This window comes from Notechis scutatus, chromosome Z (genome assembly GCF_049901735.1).
Source record: "Notechis scutatus isolate UNSWTSFEM ecotype Mainland chromosome Z, rNotScu1.2, whole genome shotgun sequence".
Classification (NCBI taxonomy): domain Eukaryota; kingdom Metazoa; phylum Chordata; class Lepidosauria; order Squamata; family Elapidae; genus Notechis; species Notechis scutatus.
The window spans coordinates 135,448,209-135,469,575 of record NC_142025.1 but is presented as its reverse complement, the minus strand read 5'-3'; the positions used below and the strand labels follow the sequence as shown (position 1 = coordinate 135,469,575).

Below are 21,367 nucleotides of genomic sequence, written 5' to 3'. Positions count from 1 at the left end.
GGGAAAAAAAAAAGAAAGAATAAAATATCATATCAGTTTATCATAAACTCTGTGTGTGTGTGTGTGTGTGTGTGTGTGTGTGTGAGAGAGAGAGAGAGAGAGAGAGAGAGAGAGAGATACACACTTACATGTACACACACACACACACAAAAGTAGTATATAAGTCTGAGTATCTGTCTATCTATCTATCTATCTATCTATCTATCTATCTATCTATCTATCTATCTATCTATCTATCTATCTATTATCTATCCCTGGCTATCTATCTATCTTCTATCTCTTATCTATCTATCTATCTATCTATCTATCTATCTATCTATCTATCTATCTATCTATCTATCTATCTATCTATCTATCATCTATCTATCTATCTATCCCTGGCTGCCTATCTATCTATCTATCTATCTATCTATCTATCTATCTATCTATCTATCTACTCCAATTATCAAAATAGAGTTAAACATAGTTTCTGTGAATGCAGATTCATCCATGTATTCTTTCTAAATAAGTTGGTAAAAAGGTTGATTAAACAATATATTGTTATGCATTTTTAAAATTTATGATATAAAAAGCAAAGTCCCATGTTTTTAGCTTCATGATCATTTGAAAAACTTTCTGTAACATATTTTATATTATATTGTGGTTAGAAGTTTCCTGATATCTGAACAATCCACAAATACAGGTAGCCCTTGACTTACAACCACAATTGATCCCAAAATTTCTGTTGCTGAATGAGATATTTCTTAAGTGAATTTTATCCCATTTTATGATATTTCTTCCCACAGTTGTTAAGTGAATCACTGCAGTTGTTAAGTTAGTGACATGGTTGTTAAGTGAATCTGACTTTCCCATGGACTTTGCTTGTCAGAAGGTTGCAAATGGGGATCACATGGCCTTCTTGGGACACTGCAATGGTCATAAATGTGAATCAATTGCCAAGCATCGGAATTTTGATCATATAACCATGGGGATACTGCAACAGTCCTGAGTGTGAAAAATAGTCATAATGGTCAGTAAATGAGCTGTTGTAAGTCGAGGATAACTGTACGTTAAATAACTGCTCTTATTTCATCATTAAAGGAGTATAAAGCATTGCAAGAAAGAAATCACAGTTCTAATAAGCCCTTTTAACTCTCATGTAACAGGATACATGTTTTCCCCAATGCTGATTTTTTTTCTTCATTTGTGGGGAAAGAAATGAACTGTATTGTTTTGTTTTGAGAGTTATTTTGGGAGATTTTTGTATTCTTAGGAGCATCCTAAAAATACTTCATGTAATTTATGAAGCAAACTTGGAAATTGCTTCTCCAATGTCTATAAAGTGGTTCTGCTAATGATCAATTGGCTTTGGCAGATTGCTTTGAGGCAAATTAAAGATTCAGAGTAACTACAAGTTAAACCATTCTGTTAAAATTCACACACACACACATAGAAACACACACACACATACACACACACAGAGAGAGAGAGAGAGAGAGAGAGAGAATTGATTCAGTTCTATAGGATGCATGTTTTTTGAGAGGGAGGTTGCCTGTGGTGTGTGTGTTCGTGTGTGTGTGTGTGTGTGTGTGTGTGTGTGTGTATCCCTTGTGTCCAATCTAATTCATTTTTGGTGAATGTGGGTGAAATGTCATGAGCAAAGGAAATAAGCAACTGCTTAAGGTTACTGGTCTCTCAGAATGACTCTTTCTGGTGAGCTGTGTGGTTAAATGACCACATAGATAATCTGTTTCTGGGTGAAAGTGATAATAAAAATTAGTAAAGGCAGCATAGGATTCTCTGTAATATTTTACTTTGTGATAAGAATTTCTCTTGTGAAGAAGAGGCTTTTGATGTGCACACAGAGATAGAGACAGGTTGTTAATTATAGCTTTAAAATGGCCCAGCCGCCAGTACTCTTAACATACCAAGGGACTTTCTTGGCTGTGTAGCACCTGGATGTTAAGGACTGAGCATCTATAGGGTAGAACTGGGGTTCAAGGGTGTGTGTGTGTTTAACCTCTGCCTCTAATTTGCAGGATTCTGATGACCTTTTTTCCCTTAGCTGGGAGGAAAACAATCTCAGTTAGGCATTTGCAATTTGTAGGGTAAACTTGCAACAAAAGGGTAAATCCTCACTCTTGCCTTAGGACATCGGGGAGTTTAAGGATTAGTTGACACATGTTTGTGTGTGTGTGTGTTTGTGTGCGCGCATGCGTGCATGTTGTACCCACACAGATACACACACACATGCACACAAAACCTTCCTGCCACACACAACCTTCCTGCCTTGTTTCTTAGTAAATCAATAGCTCCCACTAGTAATTCAAGAATTTGGATGGTAAAGCATCATAAAAAAAAAATACCACAATGATTAGAAGTGATTTCTGCATAGTTTATATATTAGAGATAAACTTTATGAACAGCAGGATTATGCACTGCAGATTTTCCTGGATTGCATTGCCGAATACATGGAAACTTCATCTTTGGATGCTTCTTGTCTCATATATTCAAAAATCTTTTCTCTGGAGGACAAAATGTAGAGTCCCCTCTCATTTTCCCCCCTCCTAACCACCTTGTGAAGTAGTAGGTCAGGTTAAGACCGAGTGACCCAACATCAGCCAGATGAAACCCATGACCAAATTTGGTAGAGTGTTGGGTAGGAACACAAATGCATGTTTGAAATTCAGAGATGTGGCTTTTGTTCGTGGGGTTTTGGGCTAGCTGTTTCTGAAGAAGCATTTCGTAATGTCTGAGCATCCATTTTTAGGCAGTGAAAGAGATTATATTATGTACAGGCAGTCCTTGACTTACAACCATTTGCTTAGTGAATGTTCAAGGTTACAATGGGGCTGAAAGACAAAAAGAGCCTGACGGTCTCGCCCTTACAACCATCACAGTATCCCTATGGGTCATGTGATCAAAATTTGGATGTTTGGTAACAGGCATGTATTTACAGTGGTTGCAGCATTCCAGGGACACGTGATAGTTGTTTGCAACCTTCCCAAGCAAAGACAGTGAGGGAAGACAGATTCACTTGGAAAAAACTGATTCATCCAATAACCATGGTAAAAAATAAAATTGGGCGTGACTCACTTAACTTCCATCTTGCATAGCAATGGAAATTGTGGTCCTAACTCTGGTCAAAAGTCAAGCACTACCTGTACTTACCCAGAGTTAAGTGGTTATCCGTCCTATCTCATTTTAATCAATTCCATTGATCTACGCTCAGTCCACGTTACGGTTAGCTTGATTTTCTTTAATTGGCTTAATCTTATTCACTGCTTCTTTGGAATAGTACAAATGTGGCAAAGGACCAACAACTGACATTCAGGCTCTGCACTAGGTTCAATAGATTTGGTTGAACTGCTTATTTTTAGCAGGAAATCATGGGATTTCAATCATACACGGGTGGTCCTCAACTTACAACCGTTCATTTAGTGACTGTTCAAAGTTACCAGGACACTTACAGCTATTTTACACATGAGCGTATTCCCAAAATTCAGATGCTTGACAACTGGCATGTATTTATGAGGGTTGCACTGTCCCAGGGTCGTATGATCTTTTGTGACCTTCTGACAAGCGGTCAATGAGGAAGCCAGATCCACTTAACAACCATGTTACTAACTTAACAACTGCAGTGATTCACTTAGCAACTGTGGCAAGAAAGGTTGTAAAGTGGAGAAAAGTTCACTTAACAATTGCCTTGTTTAGAAACAGAAATGTTGGGTTCAGTTGTGGTTGTAAATTGAGGACTACCTGTACATCAATCTACAAGACAGGAAGGATTGACCTTCAGGGAAGAGAAATTGGGAAATATGAAGTTTGGGAGGAAGAGTTACTTCATTCCATATGTTCAATAGATTATCTTTTTGCCTTCCCAATCCTGAGCTCGTCTGTTTAGCAGAGGGACGAGAATGATATAAAACGGGGGTGGGGAACGATGGGCCTTTTGTGCCTTGTGAATTTCAACTCCCAGAATTCCTGAATCAGGCATGTTGGCTCAGGAATTCTGGGAGTTGAAGTCCACAAGTCATAAAGGGGCCATGGGTTCCCCATCTCTGATCTAAAGAAACTGGACCCCATCAAGGGCTGCCTTGGGAGAGGAAGGCTAGACTAGCCCAAACACCATTCTGGTTGACAAGCCAAATTGTTTCCATTTGAGTTCTGAGGTCACAGTTGGCCTCCTGTCCTGTTTGATCTTTTGCTTCTCATTCTCTAGTCTCTTTCTTCTTCCAACCTTCTACAGGGGGAACATAGAGATCCTGCGAGATGAGCCTGCCCCCGGGCACCCCCGCTGCTAGGATGCTCTTTGTTATGGCTCTGGCCTGCGCCAGCCCTTTCCTGGACCTACGGCGACGAACCATCAACATTCCCATTATTTTCAGTGGCTCAACCTACACACCAGAAAGTGCCCGGTTCTCACCTGAGGATTTTCGCAATTTCTCCATGGAGATCAACCCCATCCCTGTCGTTTTGAACGACACTAATCCTCGTAGCCTAATCGTACGGCTCTGTGATGTCCTCTCCTCCTTGCATATCCATGGAGTCGTTTTTGAGGATGATACACGAACAGAGGACGTTGCCCAGATTCTGGACTTCATCTCAGCACAGACCTCAGTTCCAATCATTGGTATCAATGGAGGATCAGCCATTGTTCTTACTCCCAAGGTAACATAACTTCCTGTGTTTATTCTTCTACCTGAAGATACATGGAAGCTCGGTCACGTAACAGAAATCTGCTTACTCAACAGACAAGCAATTCAGAAAAGGGGCACTTAAGTGTTAAATGTACAGAAATGTGTATACAAGGAGGAGGGGATATGATAGAGATTAAGAAATAATAACATAACTGAAAATATCAATATCACCAAGTTATAATAGAATTATACTACATTTTTATTTTCAGTTACAGTTAGGAGTTAGTAGATCTAACAAGATGGTCTAATTCTGTTTATAAAAACTTTGAGAATTATTTTGTGAAAGACAAGTTGCTGGGGTGGGCTGGGTTGAAAGCAGAACTTAAAACTGAAACTTTTACCTCCTCAATTGAAAACATTTGGAAAGTTGTATGATTTATTTGAATCTGGATGGAAAATGAGTGGAAAACTCATTTTAAGATTGTAAGCTGACCAGAGTTACCCTGTGATAAAGTGGGCGGCCAATAAATTTTACAAACAAACAAATAAATATATAAAACCATTTCTGCTTTTCAGCCTGATCACTTTTGTCCCTTCTAAAATCCAGGAGAAAGGATCAACATTCCTGCAGCTTGGTTCCTCAACCAAACAACAGTTGCAGGTGATGTTTGAGGTCCTGGAACAATATGACTGGACAGCATTTGCCGTCATTACTACTCTGTTTCCTGGCTATGAAGATTTTGTAGATTACATTGAGGTCCTGACCGATAGCAGCTTCATTGGTTGGGAGCGCCGCAGCACTGTGACCCTTAACCTCACCGATGACCCAGATGGAGCCCGCCTGAAACGCCAGCTCCGAGAAATAAATGCCCGTATTTGCCTTCTCTACTGTTCCCGTGAAGAAGCAGAAAGCATCTTTCGTGCTGCTCGCGAAGTCAAACTTACTGGTCCTGGGTATATTTGGTTCATGGCAGGTGCCAACTTTGGTAGAACTGCCTACCTGCCTGAAGAACTGCCCGAGGGTCTCTTCATGGTGCTTTCAGCAGGATGGAAAGATGATCTTTACCACAGAGTACAAAACGGTGTGGCCATAATTGCCAAAGGCGCCGAGGCCCTCTTCCAAGTCTACGGCTCAATTCCAAAATTCAACAGTGACTGCCGGGCACCCAATCTCACCCAATTCAACGAGAATCTACATCGGTTAGCAGGGAAAGAGGCTCGGGAGGGCATTTTAGGTGGGAGGGTGGTGCAATCAAGAGGGATCTACTGTTCCTGTCCACGAACAATTCTGACCTGTTCCCACCCTGTGCCTTTTTCTCCACTTGCATCCTTTTCTTGATTTGCACATCATTCCACCCATTTAATTCCACAATCTGATGCCTCCCAGGTGTGTTGGATCCAGCTTTTGCCTTTCCCAACTGGCATAAGATTGTGTTGTATCCAAGACAATTGGAGAAGGACTGTCATTTAAGCAATAAAAAGTCTTGCATCATGCGTAGATTAAGAGCCACAGTGGCACAGTGGTTAGAATGCAGTACTGCAGGCTACTTCTGCTGATCACCAGCTCCAGCAGTTTGGCAGTTTGGGTCTTACCCACTCAAGGTTGACTCTGCCTTCCATCCTTCCAAAGTTAGTAAAAATGAGGAGCCAGGTTGGGGGTAATATGCTTATTGTGTAAACCGCTTAGAGAGGGCTCTAAAGCTCTGTGAACTGCTAAGTGCTATTGCTATACATTTACATATGGCATAAACCTGAATGGACCACCGCTGTATCTAATCATCTGGAGTCTAATTCTGTTTGTCTGTTATGTCTTTGAGCATAGTCAAACTATATTTCCTCCTTGGCACTACAATACTGCTTGCATTATGGTATTCCAAACTGCATTTTTATTTTCAGAACCAGCATTCTAATATTCCTCCTTGTAAGTCTTCAGAATAAGGGATGTTGAAGTGGCTTTGGTTGTTTGATTACAAGCATTGCTTGATTACTGCCATTCTAATTTAAGCTAGGGTGCAGAATAAGGTTAGGACCACTCTCCTTCTTCTCTGATCTGATTTGCTCCTCTGGACCTTCTTTATTTCACATTATTTTTACTTGAAGGTATTCAAATGAAGAAGAAATGCACCACCGGAGAAAAGACAGGGAGAATCTTGAAGCCAGACCCATGACAGTTTATGTTTTTCCCATTGGCCAATAATAAGGGAACAGAAAGAGGATAATAGATGCAAAACCTGGACAGGAAGACAACTCATGTGGTCTATAATGAGTGGCACATTCACAAATCAAGACAAAACCATTTGACCACTAGGTGGAACAGATGGAAGAAAGGCGTGAGAGGGACAGCAAATTGAATGCTGATATTATTTTGCATTGCTTCTGAAGTGGGTAGAGAATATCCTAGTTTATTAGTGGGAAAAGTTGCTAAGATTTAGTTGGGGGAGGGCAAAAATCAGCTAGCTTTTCTACAGAGGTCAGAGTGTTTCTTTTCACTCTGCAATTTTACCTGTTCCACCTTGTATTCGCAAATCGAATTCCTCCCACATGTCATCCATCTCTACTCAAAATCGCCTTTTTCTTTTCTTGGTTTCTTTTAGAAGCCTAGTTCACATCTTCCCAAGTGTTCTGTCTCAGACATTGGATAAAAGTCTTTGGGGTCAGGCCTGGGGACAGGAGAGAAGGTATGGGTTAAAAACACAGATTGAGGTTATCCAAAGAGCTTCTCTTCTGTCTTTTCACACAGATATTTCATGAATGTCACATGGGGTGACAAGGACTTTTCTTTTAATGAGGACGGATACCTGATCAATCCATCTTTGGCTGTAATCTCACTTAGCAAACATCGGACTTGGGAAGAGGTGAGTTTAAGGGGGCAAAGAGGGGAATGAGCTATAGGTTGGCAAGAAAGACAGCTGGAGGGCAGGAAGGTTTAGAGAAGTAATATGGAGTGAAGGTGACCTTGTGGAAAATATGATACATGTGAATTTGGAGTTGGAGTAAGTTTCTGGAACCTTCTGAGGACTAGAAGTGGAGAAGAGTGCCTTCTGGTCTCCATTCTGTCCCATTCTGACACATCTGAGTTCCATACAGATAAGAGACCAGAGAACTTTTAATTACATAAACAAGCTAAACCAAACCAGATTTCATAACCATTAAGCGGCTTCTGGCCAATAGAAAAATGTAATGGGCTAATGTATACAGTCCTGACTCCAGCTTTGGAAATTGCTGAGGCTGGACACTCGGCCAAGCTAAACCCCTGAACGATGCCAGAAGACATGTTTCTTGTCTACCCAATATTTCTACCTCTGTCTTAGTCAGATGTTCCTAAAGGATACTAGCTGAAGGATGAGTGAGATTTTAAGGGAAAGGGGTTGTTGGGAAAATTCAAAACGTAATATAAGAAGCTGAATTTGGGAGCACTTTTTCAAAAGAAATGTCTGTCTGTTTTGATGGATTGAAACAATTCTTGTATGTTGAATGAATTTGGTATCACTTTAGGGGTCTGGCAGGACTATAAAGATTGGGGACGTATCTAATCTCTTCTCTTCACCTTGGGAGGCAGGTGGGAAGGTGGGAGCGACGAATCCTGAGCATGTCACGCTATAGGAAGTTCCTGCAACCTGTGGATGACAACAAGCACTTGATGGTGGCAACTTTGGAGGAAAGGCCCTTTGTAATTGTGGATGACATTGATCCTGCCACCAAGACTTGTATCCGTGACTCGGTGCCCTGCCATCACCCTCTCAACCTCACTGACAGGTATTTGCGATATCCTTGAGAAGGGTTCTCACAAGCATGGGAAATTATTCTTAGATTTTAATCCTGTTCTTCCTGAAAAATATGAGAGCACTTCATGGAGCTTATGTACATGATTCCAGTTAGATTCCACCTTTTTCTTGGACTGGTCCATGTTACTATCTTCCCTAGCTCCATTTTAAAAATCATTTTTATTTATTTGTATCCCACTTCATATTTTTATAAATAATTCTAGGCAGTGAACGTACTAATACCTCTCCCTCTTCCTATATTCCTCACAAAAAACAACCCTGTGAGGTGGATTGGGCTGATAGAGAGTGACTGGCCCAAAGTCACTCTGCCAGCTTTCATGCTAAGGTGGGACTAGACCTCACAGTGTCCTGGTGATTGGCCCAAAGTTACTCAGATGGCTTCCCCAAAGTCCCAGCCAATGAACTGGTGAGAAGTCGAGTTCCACACTAAACACAATGCCACGCTGGTTCTTATTTACTTTCTGTGGTGTTCCTAAATTATCTGCTGGGTTCCTTTTTCCTTTCCTTGCACTGTTCACAGCAATCAGTTAAAGAAGAGATGTTGTAAGGGGTTTTGCATCGACATCTTGAAGCGTTTGGCGAAAACTCTGGGATTCACCTATGACCTCTACCTTGTCACCAATGGCAAACATGGGAAAAAAGTCAATGGCATGTGGAACGGCATGATTGGAGAGGTAATTGAAGAACCAGGGGCTTCGATTTCCACACAAAATCTTAGAAATGCCCGTTATTCCTGTTCTGACCTCCTCCTAAACACTAGCCATTCTTGCTCTTCTTGGCTCTTAAGTCCTTCTATATGGTAACCCTTCACTTATAACCATTCGTTTAGCATCCATGCAAAGTTAAAATGGCACTGGAAAAGGTGAGTAATATTCCTCTTTACACTTACAACAATCACAATATCCCCAGGGTGACACGATTAAAATCGGGGTGGTTGGCAAACCGGCATATATTTACTATGGTTGCAACTTCCTGGGGTCAAATGGTGACCATTTGTGACCTCCTCAGCCAGTTTCCAACAAACAAATTCAGTGGTGGAAGCCGGATTTGCATCACAACTGTCTAATTAACGATTGCAGTGGTTTTCTTTACAAGCACGGTAAAAAAAGATTGTAAAATTGGGCGTGACTCATTTAACCACCTTGCATAGCAGCAGAAATTCGGATCGCAATCCAGGGTCATAAGTCAAGGACTACCTATAGAGCTTTCTGGGTACTGTATGGAAGAAAGGGGCTATCTTAACAGTTCATTGACAGTGATTACTCATCTAAACTTCATCACAGCTTATGGGAAAGCTGCCCCTGCCCCTTAAAACTATATAATCCTGCTCCTTAACATATTATGCCTTAGGCAGCATTAATCTTTTCATCTGGCTCACAAATCTCCGGATGTTTATTTGTCTCCTGCCTCAGAAAAATAAACCCACTCTCTCATCCTGTCTGTTTCTCCATCAGGTGTTTTACAAGCGAGCTGACATGGCAATTGGATCCCTGACCATCAATGCAGAAAGAGCCGAAGTCATAGATTTCTCTGTGCCCTTCGTGGAGACAGGCATCAGTGTCATGGTGTCCCGCAGCAATGGAACGGTTTCACCTTCTGCCTTCCTAGGTGAATGCTCAGGACGAGATTTGAGCAAAGGGAAAAGCATTGTGCGGGGGGGAGGGGGTGATGGACAAAGAGCTTGCCAGGTCAGTCTTATTCTGAAAACTGCACTAGAATCAGTTGCAAGGTCCTTAAACTCGCCCGTGGTAACGTTCACTGATTTCAGAACAAGGGCTTAGCCAGTCTGAGGGAAAGCACCGAAGGCAAGAAAAAGAAACCCTGGATGGAAATTAATCCAGGAGAGATGCAACCTGGAATGAAGGAGAAACTTCCTAAAAGTGTGGACAATTAACCAGTGGGACAGAAGTTGCCTTCAGAAGCGGTAGGGGCTTCAACACTCACCTATCTGAAATGGTGCGGGGTCTCCTGCGTGAGGAGGGAGGGGTTGGATTAGAAGTCCTCCAAGGTCCCTTCCAGCTCTATTCTGAATGATTAATTGATTGGCTGGTTGATTCAATAACAGAAGAACAAAGTTGGGACCTTGGAGGTCTTCTAGTCCAACCCTTTGCTCAAGCAGGAAACCCTATACGATTTCAGACAAATGGTTGTCTAATCTCTTCTTAAAAACACCCAGTGTTGGAGGCCATGTCATTCCACTGATTAATTGTTCTAACTAATGAGCTCATATCTTGAATTTTTTGTTACCATCTTTAATTTGGTATCGGTAAGCTGACTTGGAGGCTGGAAAATGAAGAGGCGAGGTGAGCATCTTAATTCATGAAGGAGAGAGGGGATTTTTTAAAATGTCAGTTGGGCACCCACCCCATTTCTTTTCCCACAGAGCCTTACAGCCCTGCTGTTTGGGTGATGATGTTTGTCATGTGCCTGACGGTCGTTGCAGTGACTGTCTTCATCTTCGAATATTTCAGCCCGGTGGGCTACAACCGCAGCCTCAGCAACAGCAAACGTGAGTTTTCAGGGAGAGAGAAAGTGGAAATTTGAGGAAGCCAAGCAGCGCATCTTACTGGTTTTCAAGCCTTCCTAGGTCGGGTTAGTTTTTGAAAGTTGTTTTCTCCTCCCATTCCCCCCTCTGATTTCCAGGCACTGGAGGCTCCAAGTTCACCATTGGAAAATCAATCTGGTTGCTTTGGGCATTGGTGTTTAATAATTCTGTGCCTGTGGAGAACCCCAGAGGCACCACCAGCAAGATCATGGTGCTGATCTGGGCATTCTTTGCCGTAATCTTCCTTGCCAGCTACACAGCCAACCTGGCTGCCTTTATGATCCAGGAGGAGTATGTTGACACGGTGTCTGGGCTGAGTGACCAGAAGGTGAGAAGAAGAGGATGGGTAATGGGGTTCATGAGGGAAAAAATGTAGACCTACTCATCTGCTTGGTCTTCAATCTCCAGAGTCCAGACAGATTTATATACACAGTTGCATTGATTCCATGTCACCTTCCTCATTTCTTGGACCTTCCCCCTCTCCTTCATCCTTAAAACTGTTTGGCTTTCGTTAAAATAAAACTAGATACCAGGGAACAAAACTTCCGTCAGGTTAAAAGGATTGACAAATCTGTTATTTTTAAAACTGAGATGGAAACGACGGTTCTAATGATTGAAATTTCCTTGTCTAGTCCATTGCTCTGATATTTGACTAACTTAAACATCAGGGAGAGGTATGCTACTGATACAGTTTAACATTAAGAGTAGGGTTGCATCTTTGTTTTTCTTCACTGTCCATTTCCATGTAACATTTTCTGAAGAAGCCCAGGATTTTTTTTACATAGTCTGCTTACATTGTCTTAGAACTGAGCTCTGTGAATTGTCTTGCAAAGCAGCTTGTCTTCCAAAATAGCCTTCCTTTGATTGAGCCATTCAGACTTTGCAAGGGTTATTTTAAATAGTGTTTAAGAAGATGTACCTGGCTGTGATCAGGCCAGCTCAGGAAAGGGAAAACTTGCTCTCTATTCTAAAGAGTGGCTCAGGAAATGTCAGTCAAAAAGAAGATGGAATTATCCTGAATAAGACAGGGAGCAGGGGCCTATAAAGATTTTTGTTTCCCATTACAAAATACCAGAAAGTTATGAAGTTTATGATTGTTGGAGAACTATTTGCAAAGACCTTGATGATATTGAATTTCAGACCTCCTGTACAGAAAGCAAATGTGCTCATCATATTATAGTTTGTACTACCCAGCATGTACTATCTTGAATTCAATAATCTTTCCTTTGGAGAGTCAGAAGAAGCTCTGACATCATGGCTATCTGAAAAACGGAAGAGCTCCAACTGTACATCTGCTACAAATCCAACATGGTTTTGTATTTTTAAAATATTATACCCTCCTGTCTGTCTCATGAAAAGGCATCTCAGTAGCCAATACAGGTAGTCCTCAGCTAACAACAGCGATTGTGACCAGATAAACAATGTGATCATTTTATGGCCATCTTGCTTAGCAATGGCAACATTCAACACCTCCTGGTGTAGTTAAGCAAATTCCATGCCATCGTTAAGTGAGGAAGTTATTATTTGTGATCTCCTGCCAGCCTCCCCATTGATTTTGCTTGTAGGAAATTAACAAAGGAGTCTCAAATGGCAACTAGGTGACCAATGAAGGGATGCTATAAGGACTAAAACATCTAGGACTGATCATAAGTACTACTCATTCAAGTGCAAGTTAGAATGGCCATTGAACAAGTGGTTGTTAAGTGCTTCTAATTTCAGACATAGAGATTATATTTTGCAATCTCTCTCTCTCTCTCTCTCTCTCTCTCTCACACACACACACACACACACACAAAGAGAGAGCGGTTACATGGATATAATAATTAAAATGTATTAAATTTGTATGTAGCTTGATTGCAGTGACACTAGTTGGCTCAGAATAAACAAAGAAATTACAATAAAAGATTAAAAATGACAAACCTGACAGACTGGATGGAAGGAAGCAAAGGATCTGGCTCCCCATTGTTTATTAAAGTGTAAATACCAGGTGCATTTTCCAAGCTGATGCCTTCAAATGCTTTAGACTTCAACTCCTATCCTTCCTTCCAGCATGGGGACTGAATTCCAGTACCTTTGGAGCATACCAAGTTACGGGAGATGGACAAGCTGTTGGACTCATTTGTCACATTTAGTAGCTCCACAGGGCCCTCCACCGGAAGCCTTGTTGGTACCCAGCATGTATTGGATGTATTTATAAACCAGGACGTGGCTGATTATCGCCTGGTAATTAGCCCCTGACGAACAACCACAGCTGTGGGAAGGAGGGGGCCACACAAATTGGACCAGCTGTGGCATGGCAGCCCAGCTCCCATTGAATCCCTTTCGTTAAGAGCTAACAAGCTGGGGTGTAATTAATAGACATAATTAATGTCCAACAAGAAACGCAATCTCAGATAAATATTAAACAGCTCATTTTAACAAAATCACACTGGGTGAGGAGGGGGGGGAAAGTTGGTAATTGGAAGCAGAGAAAGGAAAGTTTTGCAAAATATGCTTGAAATGGGCATTGCTGGATAGATTTCATACTCTGAATTAAGCCACACGGAGCCGGGTGGCTTTTTGCCTTGGCAGGCATATCTGGGACTGCAGATTTAGTGGTGTAAAATTCCACAGCAGAGGCCTGTTAATGTCTTACAACATTACAGCGAAGAATCTTTCAGTAGCAGCTAGAAACAAACAGATAAAATTGGAGATGCTAGCTTTGTAGGAGTAGCATGACTCTTCTGGAGCTTGCCGTGGTGAAAGGCACCGGATTTTGTTCTTACATGGCCATGGGCAAACTGAGGTCTCAATCCTCTGGCCTCATTTCAAAGCCCCCAGCAAGCCTTCAGCTCAGAGTATGATCAAGAGAAATGTGCTCCTCTCCAGAAGTGAAAGGCAGAGGTGGTTGGGGCAATAAAAGAAGGAAAAAGGGGGAAATTCTTGCTGTCCCCCTCCCTTTGGCTCCAACCCCACTATTTACTGGTCTGTGACCCTACCACATGTGGCTCTTGAAGGATAAAACTTCTCCAGCATTACTGCCTATTAAAACAGAAACCTTGCTTTTGTTTCTCTGACAAAGCTGTGCAGTCCATAAAACCTAACAAGCCAGTACATCTCGAAGGTATCACAAATCTCTTCATGTTCTTAGTCACAAACCTTTCTCCATCTCTGCATCCTGCCACCTTCTCTGGCTATATATTCTTAGCCACCTCCATTGGTTCTTTCTCTGTTCCTTTCCGCCCCTTCTTCCTTGATGATATCCACAGCTCTGTCAAACTCCTGATAATCCCTGTCCAACTCCTATATTCCTTTCCAGCATTCTCTGGAGACATTTCTCTCTCTAATCCAAGGCTGGGGAACTATGGCCCCTTTATGACTTGTGGACCAACTCCTAGAATTCCTGAGCCAGCATGGCTGATTCAAGAATTCTGAGTGTTGAAGTCCATAAGTATGGTACGCTGGTTTAATAGCTGCAGACAGGAAGGCACTTCAGAGAGTGATTAATCATCGGTTGCCCACTGGATGGCATCGCCAGGAAGATACTTAGGAATGATTCACACCCTGGCCAGTGTCTCTCTTCACTTTTACCATCGGGCAGAAGACACAGAAGTAGAGCCAGCCAGACCAACAGGTTTAAAAACAGCTTCTACCCATGGGCTGTCAGACTCCTAAACACAATATAGCACCACAAACAGATTAATATGATGAATTTCACTGGTGCCAGTATGATGTGTAATATGTATATACCATGATATAGGATCATATACCAGAATAATATACATGTTGCACAGAATATGTTGTACATATGGAAACATATGACTAGTTTCCCCCCCTAATTGCTTGTATAAGAATGATTCTTTATATCAGAGGTCCCCAAACTTGGCAACTTTAAGACTTGTGGACTTCAACTCCCAGAATTCTCCAGCATAGCTGGCTGAAGAATTCTGGGAGTTGAAATCCACAAGTCTTAAAGTTGCCAAGTTTGGGGACCTCTGCTTTATATTAGTCATGTTGTCTTGTATTCTTGTATGGACTGCACCAGTAGAGGCTAAACCACTTTCGTTGTATCCATGATGCACAATGACAATAAAGGCTTTGAATTGAATTGAAGTCATAAAAGGGCCATGGTTCTCCACCCCTGCTGTAATGGCTCCTCAGCCATTTTGCCCCCAAGTTGCCTTTTACTATGATCCTCATTTAGAGGAGTCAATCCTTTCAGAGTGCTGAAGCTCTGACTTTTGTTCCTGACTAGGGATGGGTTTTAAATTGGCCACTTCCTCCTTACCTGCAGGGTCTGAGGGCCCCCAGGAACAGCAGTCTGTTACAAGCAACCAATCTGATGAGGCTTGAAATGTGACAAGGATGTTTTTCTCTACAGTTTTCTGAAGCCCTCACTTAGAAGAGAACAAATAGGCTGGCCCTATCCTTGATCCTTCTAAATGTGTCCCAGTCTATTTCCGTATTGCTGATCTCTGTGCACCTCTCTGTCAACAATCATTTTCTGACAACTGCTGAATCCTTTTGTATCCAGAATTATCTTTCCATGGCGTCGATCTATTTCCGAGGCCATTGGAGGCCTTGCTTCCACCCATAGGCCCATCTCCTGCTTGCAGTCGGCTTTCTAAATTATTTGCTCTCCTTCTTTTGCATAAAAGACAAAGTTAACTCTTCACCCCAGAGTTTAGATACGGGTATATAAGTGTCTTGAGTTTAAACGCATGTATGTATGCATCTTGAGTTTATATGTATGCATGTATGTTGAGTTTAAATGCACGTATATATAATATATAGCATGCTTCTTGTTTAAATGTATGCATGTTGAATTTAGATCTATGCATCTACAGTATGTATGTATCTTATTTAAATATATGTATGCATCTACACTATTTAAATGTATTTATGTACAGTATGCAAATGAAACAAAATGTTAAAAAGTTATGATATTTATGTACTTACTTACCAAGCACATCTAAATTAAAGTAACCAAAATATCTTTACAATCCCCAAGGCATGTCACAACTTTTGAGCACCCCTAGTGTTTGGAAATTGAAAGTTGAAAAACTTGACACGCCCTAGACTATGCATGTATGCATGTATGTTGAGTTTAAATGTGTATATGTAACTTGAGTTTACATGTATGTATGTATCAAGTTTAAATATATGCATGCATGTAGGTTGAGTTTAAATGTATGTGTGTGTGGTATGTATCTATGTAATTTGAGTTTAAATGCATATATCTAAGTATCTGGAGAGAGAGGGAGGGAGGGAAAGGGAGAGAGAGAGAGAGAGAAAATCAGCCTCGAAAAGCTTTGCATAAATTTTGTGCAGCCTCAAACTACCTGCAGAATTCAGGATCTCTCTAGGCTTTTCCTGGGTACCACTTTCATAAGTGTTCTTAACTTTTAAGCGCCCAACTTGTAAACCTGGTAATTGATTACAACCTGTAGGGTTAATAATCAGTTGTGTTACATGAAACTGACATGGAGAGTCATTATGAAATACAAGGTAGATTCAAAAAATAATATTTAGAGCAGTGCAATGCAATCAACAGTGTTTATCTTTCTTTCTTCCTGACGGTTAATATGTGACTTGGAATTGCACATACAGTATATGGCTGTTTTTTCCTGCTAAGGGGGTACAAAAGCTTATTTGGCCTCATGTTCTTGACTCTGAAAGCCTCTTTCCCAAAGCTGTTTTTAATTACAAAATGATATTGGAGCTCAGTTATACCTGCTTATATGTGACAAGTGGGGAGCCCCTGAGACTTATTCTCAGATATGCTTTCAAGAAATACTAACATCATTCACCTGGATTGCCAGAAAAATTAAAAAGAGAAATTCTATTACTATATCCTTGGAAAAATACTTCCTGATAGCCAATATTTCTCAACATTCTTTCTAACTCTCAAAGTCCTTTTGTTAGAATAGAATATAAAGATTAGAAAGAGAGATTAGATCACTATATAAATATCTATTGTATATTATATATTTCAAAAAGGTAAAGAAGCGCCTGTGGATTCTTACTCCACTAGTTGTGTCCAATTTAAAGGGGCGATGCTTACCTCCATTTCAAAACCATTGAGCCAGCATTGTCCAAAACCAATTCTGTAGACGTATGGACATCATGATGTCACAGAACTGGTACCTTCCCACTGAAGTGGTACCTATTTATAGTGTATCTACTTCTATTTGCATGGTTTCGAACTGCTAGGATGGCAGAAGCTGACGCAAGGACAGGAGCTCAACCTGTCAGGTGGTGCTCAGGTCTTGAACCTGGGATGCCAACTTTCCAGCCAACAAGCCAGCCAGCCAGCTGTAGGTTTACCTGACCCCTGACATAGCAGGAATCTCCTGGTATCTAGAAATCTTAATTTTGGATATGGTTTCTATTGTAACCAGAGCTAGCCAAACATCATGAATTTCACTCAGCCAAAACACAGAAGCTTCCAATCCTCTCTGATAGGATTAGTCTCTTTTTTCCCCGAGTGTGTTTCCATTTCTAAGGATGGGCTGGCAATGCCAGTTTCATTTGTCTACTCTCCAGTTTCAGAGACCCCAGCACCATTATCCTCCATTGAGATTTGGCACAGTTCCTAATGGTAGCACCGAAAAAAATATTCGGAACAACTATGGAGAAATGCATGAATATATGGGGAAGTACAACCAGCGCAGTGTGGAAGATGCACTTCAAAATCTGCAGACAGGGTAAGTAAAGGGGGAATGGCAGGAAAGACCAGCATAACATTGGGAGAATGGGGAAGGAAGACAAGATTGTTGTCCCCCCCCCCATGTCTTCATTTAGCTACTCCAATTTTAATACTGTCTCCTGTGATCTAGAGTAGATGGTCTGTGGTTACTCACATTCCAGCTAGTGTTGTCAGGTACAAAGAATCAGGACCACACATTAAGTTGATTTATTGATCATGCCTATTCATAAGAATCTAGTCAACTAAACTGCTGCTAAATTGCTGCTAGATAAGAGCTAATGGAAATCAAGAGGGGCTGGATTTAGACTTTGAAGGATCTTAAGGACTCTCTAGGCTAATTACTCACTTGACTCCACCTCCAGGGCCTGCCTGCTCTTTTCCTACAGGTGTAACATCTGAAGGTCTTACCAGCAAACACTTTCTAGCAAGTTTTAGACGATTCTCTCTACTAGCTGGCTGCATTTGAGTGCAGTTATACACCCTGAAAAAGGGACCGTGTTTCCCCCTGCCTATCCAACTCACAGCTGCAAAGGAATATTAATTGCTGTGGCGATTACAGTGTGACATTTGATTAAGCAAGTGTCATGGGTGACTGTTGGATGTGCCTGGTGACATGGCTGACTCTCACACCCATATTATTTTGTGACCTTGTAACACAAGTTTATTAATTAGTTTTTATTAAATAAATCTTAGTCAAGTTAATAACATGAGTTTTGGTCAATTAATCAGTGATTCGGTTGAAAGACTCGTAAGAAAAAGAAGCTCTAAAGGCAAAATATATATATATTTTATTTTCAGAGCATGCACAATTGGGATAGAGAAAACAACTTCTTAAATGGGTTCCTCCCATATAAGAGGACTGTCTTCAAGGATTTGTATTATTTAAAAACTAAAAATATTAAAACCTGGTTTATTTATTAATTAGATTTTTTTACCTTGGCTTTATTGCTTTATAAGTAACTCAAGGTGGTGAACATATATATTACCCCTCTCTTCTCCAATTTTCCCCACAACAATCACTATGTGAGGTGAGTTGGGCTGAAAGAGAGTGACTTTCCTCAAAATCACCCAGCTGGCTTGTATGCCTAAGGTGGGACTAGAACTCACAGTCTCCTATTGATTGGCCTGAAATCACCCAGCCAGCTTTCATGCTTAAAGCGGGACTAGAATTTATAATCTCCTAGTTTCTAGCCCCCTATCTTCACTATACTAGACTGGCTCTTACTATTTTTTATCAATGGTAAATGGTTGCTTTGGGACAATCAAAATATTCTGAATTTTTTTAATTCAAACCAAGTGTCTCCACAAATCTTCTGAATATAGAACATACCTAGGAGTAAGTCTGTATTTATGTTTAAAGAAATAAATAAATCTGGGTTTAACTTTCTTGAGTCTTGCAATGAATACATGTTAGTCCAACTGTGCCTACTACTAAACAGGCTTCCTACTGTTCGTCACAACGGCACTTTCTCTGAATGTCTATAAATTCTGGCTGATTTCTTTTTGAAAGAAAATAAATAAAACAAGCCCTACCCGATTGCTAAAGGAATTGTGCAGCATTATGCTTTTAGTAAAACTGCTATGAGGGGTTTATATCGGAATTTTTCATATATGAATGTTTTGCAACTTAAATATTAATTTTCACAATAAAAGAGGGATTATAGCTCAGTCAGCCTCCTTTGAGCAGACATATGGGTAGGGTCTTCATAGCTATTGGAACAGCTGTCAAGCCTGCTATCAATTTAAAAAGCCAACTGGCTGGGTTATTATAAATATATGATTTACTATTTAATCCTATATACCAAGATCACATTCATATATGCTGCTAATTAAGACAGATTAACACTACCCCATGATTCTTCAGAAAATTATGAACACTCACACACATACATTAGTCTCACTAGTTTAGTTAAATGTGAATTTTATCATGAAGGAAATCTGTTATATTTTATTATCTGTATTGCTTTTTAAATTTGTGCAGACTTCTTTTGATTTTGTTTGCAGTCCAGTAGCATTTCTATCAACCCCCCCACCCCGCTCATCCCAATTTCAAATCCAGAGTTGGTTCCAGGCATCACAATATTGTTGTGATGTGCAAAAATATTGTAGAATAGTGTTTCTAATCTTAGCGATTTTAAAATGTGTGGACTTCAGCTCCCAGAATACCCCACTCTTCTCATTTCTGGTTGGGATATTCTCAAAGTTGAAGTCCACACATCTTAAAATTGCTAAGGTTAGTCTCTTTAGAAGGAAGCAGAACTGTAGACATCTCCCCAGCCTGGCCCTATAGAAAGTTCACTGTAATAAGAACACCAGGCTATCTATCTCTATATCTATCTATCTATCTATCTATCTATCTATCTATCTATCTATCTATCTATCTATCTATCTATCTATCTATCTATCTATCTACATCAGTGAATCGATCAAATTGAGGGAATAATGAAGAACAAGGTGAAGAACAATATTTATTCTAACAATTGAAATTGGAAGAACTTTTTCTTATTGGCTTATGAATTGTATTCCTAGTGCTTTAAATCTCTGCCTATGTTCTTTTACTGTTTAGGTATATTAATTAGTCATAAAGGGCCAGTTTAGTAGTTAAGGCACCAGGCTAGAAAGTGGGAGGGCTTGATTTCCAGTTCCGCCTTAAACATGGAAGCAGCTAGGTGACTTTGGGCCAGTCATTCACTCTCAGCTGAAATCACCTCATAGCATTGTTGTGGGGAAAATAGGAAGAAGAAAGTATGTTGGATATGTTTGCCACCTTGAGTTATTTATAAAAATAATAAAGATGGAATACAAATAAATAAAAAGTAAAGGTGGGATACAAATGAATAAATAATATTTCTGTATGCTGTTTATTGATATAGATTGAGGATTAAGATAGAGTAAAGTAGATGGCTAGATTATTTGCTAGCTTCTTCCTTCCAGCCATCTATAGATATGTTTCCTTTCAGTTAGCTAATCCAAACTAGCCACATTTTGCCTCTTAGCAGAACAACTCTGCATCTTTCTATGCATCTATCAAACCAACTTACTTTTAAGCTGTTGGGTTAGACTCCAAGAAAATTGTATTATTTCAAGATTCAAATATGTGTATGGGGTTCTTGGTGCTCTCTGAGCCTGGTTGTTTTCTTGTAGACCTTTCATTACCCAACTAGGTAACATTATCAGTGCTAGTTGCATCATCAGAGCGAACAGTGATGATGTTACCTAGATGGGTAATGAAACATCTGCAAGCAAATAACCAAGCTCTGAGGGCATCAAGAGTAGCACAGTTCAACCCTGAACAACATGCCAACTCTGAAGCAAACCTGACTGAAGCCATCTTGTGCTGCCTCATAGTTGACATGAAGCCTGAGAGGGGGAGGGAGGGGGGAAGTACATAGCCTGGCTAACAGTCAAAACAAAAAGTTTTCCTGTGGGAACCAAGGTCATCGTAACAGGTGGCTGTTGAAGGAGAGGAGCCTGCCAGCTATATTCATTGGACAATGTGACAATACCTGGGAGCAGGGATTTTTACTTGTTTAATTACGTGAAAACTGCGGGAACTTTTAGAGTTGGTTTTCACTTACTGTGCCAATATGATGTATCCAATAAACATGTTCTTTGAGGAATCTACCTGTCTCGGAGTTCTGCTTTCAATGGGTGTGTTACTCAGAACACTGATGGTACAAATATTATCTTCTATTAAAAACAGGTGTCTGGTTTATTTGGAACAAATACT

The 21,367-nt window shown here is 40.6% G+C and overlaps 1 protein-coding gene across 1 annotated transcript in view; it reads left to right on the top strand.

Moving 5' to 3' along the window:
- The window catches only part of GRIN2D (glutamate ionotropic receptor NMDA type subunit 2D), a 56,210-nt gene that overhangs the window by 20,123 nt on the left and 14,720 nt on the right, over positions 1–21,367 (top strand). The window contains 9 exon segments of the mRNA XM_026682375.2: positions 4,229–4,650; positions 5,227–5,819; positions 7,360–7,474; positions 8,179–8,375; positions 8,925–9,078; positions 9,859–10,012; positions 10,788–10,913; positions 11,048–11,277; positions 17,475–17,635. Of these exon segments, the coding sequence (XP_026538160.2) occupies positions 4,252–4,650; positions 5,227–5,819; positions 7,360–7,474; positions 8,179–8,375; positions 8,925–9,078; positions 9,859–10,012; positions 10,788–10,913; positions 11,048–11,277; positions 17,475–17,635 (2,129 nt within the window). The 5' untranslated portion in view covers positions 4,229–4,251.